The 5,866-nt window shown below is 47.2% G+C and overlaps 2 protein-coding genes across 2 annotated transcripts; both read left to right on the forward strand.

The window, feature by feature from the left end:
- Positions 1 to 650: 650 nt before the first annotated feature.
- LOC106854652 (olfactory receptor 4S2-like) lies at positions 651 to 1,583 on the forward strand. The gene has a single exon (XM_014878691.2). It carries the CDS (start codon positions 669 to 671, stop codon positions 1,581 to 1,583), a length of 915 nt encoding a protein of 304 aa, XP_014734177.2. The 5' UTR covers positions 651 to 668.
- Positions 1,584 to 4,679: 3,096 nt separating this feature from the next.
- LOC106854653 (olfactory receptor 4D5-like) lies at positions 4,680 to 5,606 on the forward strand. Its single transcript, XM_014878692.2, has one exon. The coding sequence runs from the start codon at positions 4,680 to 4,682 to the stop codon at positions 5,604 to 5,606; it is 927 nt and encodes a 308-aa protein (XP_014734178.2).
- Positions 5,607 to 5,866: the final 260 nt, after the last annotated feature.

Here is a 5,866-nt window from a genome sequence, read left to right on the forward strand (position 1 = left end):
TATTTCATATTGCAATTGATTGCACTAAATCATGTACCTTTAGTCAGTGACTGAACAGATGATTTTAGAGGTAAGACCCTCCTTTTATCCCCTCTCTTGAGTATGTTTTACCTCCTGCCAGGAAAACTGCAAGCACAAGAAAAGCCCCAAATTTTCACAACTTCCTTTTTAGACTCCACTTTTTTTGAGTTTGAGAGCAATTTTGGTTTTTCTACATTTCAGCATTTCCTGTGAGTGCTTGATCAGCTTTTTGCCTCTACAGGAATTTCTGATTTTGCTCTATTTTAAAATCATAAAATAGGAGCCTGGATCAGATGGATCCAGTCCCAAAGGGATCCAGTGGGGTTGGAACTAGATGATCTCTAAGGTTCCTTCCAACCCAAACCATTCCAGGAGTCTATGATTCTATGGCTGTGTCTCATACAAGGGAAATTAAACATGAAGAGGGGAAGAACAACAAAAAACCAAGCAAAAACTAAAACAAATTTAAAAGGCACTTGATAAACTTAATTCTAATCCTATGTATTTATTAGAGACAATGCTCTTCTGATAAAGAATTAATTTTTAACAATGAAAAAACTGATTAATAATTTTGTCTTTATCTTTCCACATTTCCAGGCTCTGCACTGCACACTGCCCAGTAGATTGGCAAGGAAAACTCCAGCAGCATGAAGGAATTCATCCTCCTGAGCCTCTCAGAGAACCAAGGGGTGCAGAAAATATATTTTGTGGTGTTCTTGCTTTTCTACACGCTCACAGTGGCAGGAAATCTCATAGTTCTCACTGTGACGAGCAGCAGGCACCTCAACTCCCCCATGTACTTCTTCCTCTGCCACCTGTCCTTTGTAGATATTTGTTATTCCTCTGTCACAGCTCCCCAAATGATTTCTGGCTTCCTGGTGGAAAACAACACCATCTCCTTTGCAGGTTGCATAGGGCAGCTCTTTGGGGTTCATTTTTTTGGCTGCACAGAGATTTTCATCCTGACAGCCATGGCCTACGACCGCTGCATGGCCATCTGCCGGCCCCTGCACTACCCCGCGCTCATGTCCCGCCGCCTGTGCGGCCGCATGGTGGGGGTCTCCTGGGCTGGGGGCTTCCTGCATTCCACCCTCCAGACCCTCCCCATCGCCCTGCTCCCTTTCTGTGGCCCCAACAGAGTCGCCCACTACTTCTGTGATGTCCACCCCCTGCTCCACCTGGCCTGCGCCGACACGCGCGCCGAGGGCCTGGCCGCGGTGGCCAACAGCGGAGTCATATCCCTGAGCTGCTTCCTCATCCTGGTCACGTCCTACGGGGTCATCCTGGTTTCCCTCAGGGGCCAGACGCTGTCGGGGTGGCACAAGGCCCTGTCCACGTGCGGGTCCCACATCACTGTGGTGATCCTGTTCTTTGGGCCCACCACGTTTGTTTACATCCGCCCGTCCAGTGACCTGTCCAAGGACAGGAGCGTGGCCGTGTTCTACACGCTCATCACACCCATGCTCAACCCCCTCATCTACACCCTCCAGAACGGGGAGGTGAAGGCAGCCATGAGGAAACTGTGCAGGAGGAAAGTGGGAAGTGGAAATGGGACGGGCTAGGGCTGCGGTCTTGTTCCCAAATGATCGGAGAAAATCAAGCACGTTTTGCTCTAATTTCTTCTGTGACAATGCCACAAAACGTGCATTTCAAAGAACAGCTGGCTGTTGGCTCCTGCTGTAATTAGGAAGGCACTAAAAGTTATTTTTGTGATGGGAAAGATATTGGGAACCCTGGCATTCCTTTCCTATTCCTTGTCAAGGAGCACAGGCCCAGACAGCCTCCTGAGCAACTGCAACACCAGTGCTTAAATACTGTCAAAAATACTGAAAATGTTGTCCAGGTAGAGCATCTCATAAGAAAAAAACCCCAAAAAACCCCAGATACTAAGAGCTAGTTGGGTGGTTGATTGGCTGATGAAAGAATAGGAGGGGAATCTTCTCCCCTTCCTCTCCCACTTCAACAAATCCTTTCTGCCCTGTTCCAGGCCAGGCTGGATTGGGCAACCTGGTCTAGTGAAAGGTGTCCCTGCCCATGGCAGGGGATTGGAATGAGATGGTCTTTAAGGTACCTTCCAACCCAAAAAGCTATTTTGCAATTCCATAATTATCCTATAATTCTAACTAGTTCACCTTTCTCTGCCCAAGAGAGCACTAAATAAAAGAAATGTATTTTTAAATGCTTTGGAGGTAAACACCAGTGGGATTTTTTTAAAGGTCTCACTACTGCTGAGTAAATATTCACCCATAGCTTATGGAAGGTGTCACTGGAAATAGGGTCAAGCTCCTCTACACTTTGCCAAGAATTCTTGTAAGAATTTCATACTTGAGCTCAAAAGTTCCTTCTTTTACTCTGCTTTACTGTGTCAGTAAAAATACCTGGTGAGTGAGGAAAGCTCACCACAAACCTCTGTTCATTTTTTGAAGTGATTTCCTGAGTTACTTCTTGTTTCAAAGCTGTAAGTCCGGTATCTAAGGGATAACATCAGTGATATTTTCACTTTGTGCTGTCAACATATAAGTTAGTAAGAAATAAGATTGTAGATGAGAAATACTGGCTAGGACAGAAAGCAAAATTTGTATCCATTTATATGAACTTATATAGATATAATTATTATACATATTTATATGTAAGAGACATCTTTACTCTGATGTCTCTCTCCAGGGACTACACTAATAACTACCCAAAGAACAATTTTAACTCCTTGCCCACTGATGATTTCTGACAAAACTCCCTTTGCCTCTGGGATCTCATTACTCCTGATAGTCTTGTGCTTCTGTTGTGTGATTTACTTGAACTATTTCTGCTACAGAAATAATTGTACTTGAAGATGCTTCTGGAGGTTGGTTTTTTTTTTTTTTTGCAGAATGGGAAATACAGAAGGTTGGGCTGTTCTTTTCAGGGCTCAGAGTTGGCAGAGATACAGAGCTTTCATAATTTCTGAGCAGCACCTTGCAGAGAGTTTCTGATGGAACTGAGAGGTTCTGATGGAACCCCCTGAAGTAGTTTGGGGAAGTCGTCAGAGGAGCGACAGCAAGTGAACTCTGTGGGAGTGTTCTGGGATTGTTCCTTTTTTTTGTTCAGGCCCCACTGAAATCCTGCCTTTGCAAAGCAGCACTGCTGGTGAGTGACTTTTGTGAGGTCTATTTTATGATTTAGGAAAAAAATTAAAACTCAGTTACTGATTTAGAATCCCAGAATGGTTTGGGTTGGAAGGCACCTTAAAGCTCATCTTGTTCTGACCCCCTACCATGGGCAGGTCCATTGACCAGGCTGCTCCAAGCCCTGTCCAGCTTGGTCTTGAACACTTTCAGGAATATCACACACTAGTCATCTTTGTGTTCTGCATGGGAATGCTGCACGGGTGGATTTGTGGGTGTTTGTCAGTAAAGGAGGGTCACCAACATCTCATTCACTATGGCACTGTCACTACAGGTGTATTTATGGGGAGCTCCACACCACAATGAGGACCTGGGTATTATTCTACCATCCTCCTCAGCTAAATAATCAGAGCTTGTTTTTACATGTCAGTGACACTCTGACTCGGATTTCATTGTTACTCCTTCAGGGAAGCATTGGCTTTAAACTGAAATTGTCCCCAAAAGACAACAGAAGAAATACAGTGGATATTCAACATATCAGAGGACAATGTGTATGTCCTGTTAATGTCCCCTGTCTAACGATTTGGCCTTTTAGATCTTTTAAGGCAGCTTTATTTCATGCTGTTAGCATCACAGACAGATATCTTGTAACCTGCTTGCTGAGTCATAAAATCTTTGGCAGAAATGAGCAACGAAGGAATTTCTGGGAGGGATTTTAAATGGACAAGTGCATTCCTCTGCTGGTTCCACTTTAACCTCCACAGGACAGTGAGTGTATTTGTCTACTGAAGAACTTTAAAAATTCCTTAAAAAATAGAGAGGTGGAGAAGCCATGCAGGGTTTTGCAGCTTCTGTTGTGTTACAAACCCCAATTTCTCCAGCGAGGAACCTCCCAGACCTGGTTTCTGTGCATGTATTCCCAGTTTCAGAGTGGATAAGCTAACTGGAGAACCCTTTCCTCAATTTAGAGGAGTGTCATTAGGATCAGAACATGGAAGAGCTCATGCTTGAGAACGGCAGAATTTGCTTCAGTCATGGCACTTCAAATTTCCAGCAGGTAAAAGGACAGCACAGCATTTTTCCAGCATTCACGGCTCTTGTTCTCTCTGAGAGCAGGATGTGCTGGAATCACCATTCCTGAAGGGATTCAAAAGCAGTATGGATGTAACACTTGGGGACACGGTTTAGTGGAGGGCTTGGCAGTGCTGGGGGGATGACTGGAATCAATGGTTTTACAGGGCTTTTCCAACTTTAACAATGCCATGATTCTGTCATTTCTCCCTGACAGAATGGCAGCACACCAACTACAATGCAGGAAAACAGTGGTCAGAGTGAGTTCAGGGGAGAAGGTCAGTGTGGAGGGGCCAGAGACCTGAATAGGGACAGAAGAGGGGGTGAGTGCAAACTCTGCTTTCTATAATTTATAACATGACACTGTGCTTTCTGCAGCAGCAAATGCATCCTACTCACACCATCCATGAGCCTTGGAGCTGTAGCACATTCCCTTCCCTTCCTGGCCACCCCCCCACCTGTGCCATGGGAGCCTGAGCTGCAGCGATGGCACAGGACAACTTCTCCCAGGTGACTGAATTCATCCTCGTGGGGCTCTCCGACACCCGGGAGCTGCAACTCCTCTTCTTCACCCTCTTCCTGCTGGCCTACACCATGGTCCTGCTGGGCAACCTCCTCATCATTGTGACAGTCAGGACTGACCCCAAGCTCTTCTCACCCATGTATTTCCTCCTCTGCAATCTGTCCTTCATCGACATCTGCTACACCTCTGTCACCATCCCCAGGGTGCTGGTGGCCCTGCTCTCAGGGCACAAGGCCATTGCCTTTGAGGGCTGCATGGCCCAGCTCTTTTTCTTCCACTTTGTGGGTTCCTCGGAGATGTTCCTCCTGACGGTGATGGCGTTCGACCGCTACACGGCCATCTGCAGGCCCCTGCACTACACGGCCATCATGGCCCGCGGGGCCTGCTGGGCCCTGGTCGCTGCCTGCTGGCTCGGGGGCTTTACCCACTCCATTGTCCAGACTGTGCTCATGCTCCAGCTGCCCTTCTGCGGCCCCAACACGATCCACAGCTTCTTCTGTGACGTGCCGCCCGTCGTCCGCCTGGCCTGCACCGACACGGCCCTCACCGAGTGGCTCATGGCCTCCAACAGTGGCCTCATTTCCCTGGGCTGTTTCCTGGTGCTGGTGGCCTCCTACGCGCTCATCCTGACCAAGGTCCGGGCCCGCCTGTCCCAGGGGCACTGGAAGGCGCTGTCCACCTGTGCCTCACATGTGATGGTGGTCACCCTGCTCTTCATGCCCTGCATCTTCACCTACCTGCGGCCTGCTGGGGCCTTGCCCACCAACAAGTATGTCTGTGTCATCTACACCATCTTCTCACCCATGATGAACCCCCTCATCTACACCCTGAGGAGCAGCGAGGTGAAGGAATCCATGTGGAGACTCTGGAAGCGCTGCAGAGCCTCCTGAGACAAGCTGGGTTGGCAGAGCCCTGGAGTTACACCCAGAGTTACACCCAGAATCACTTTCCTACTCTACCCCTACACAATAATGACTTAGTGGCTAAAGCCTACAAACTTCAAATTATGTACAAATACATTTATATACACATATAACTGTAAATATTAAAAAATCCATGCTGAAAACCCCAAACTTCCTAAACACTTTCACTCGTGTGGGATTATAATTTTCAAATAAATAAATGAATCCAGGATGAGGCTTGTCTCCCT

Source organism: Sturnus vulgaris, chromosome 18 (assembly GCF_052056855.1).
Source record: "Sturnus vulgaris isolate bStuVul1 chromosome 18, bStuVul1.hap1, whole genome shotgun sequence".
NCBI lineage: Eukaryota > Metazoa > Chordata > Aves > Passeriformes > Sturnidae > Sturnus > Sturnus vulgaris.

Coding starts and splice junctions, on each gene's coding strand:
- LOC106854652 (XM_014878691.2), top strand. CDS start 669: ATGAAGGAATTCATCCTCCTGAGCCTCTCAGAGAACCAAGGGGTGCAG.
- LOC106854653 (XM_014878692.2), top strand. CDS start 4,680: ATGGCACAGGACAACTTCTCCCAGGTGACTGAATTCATCCTCGTGGGG.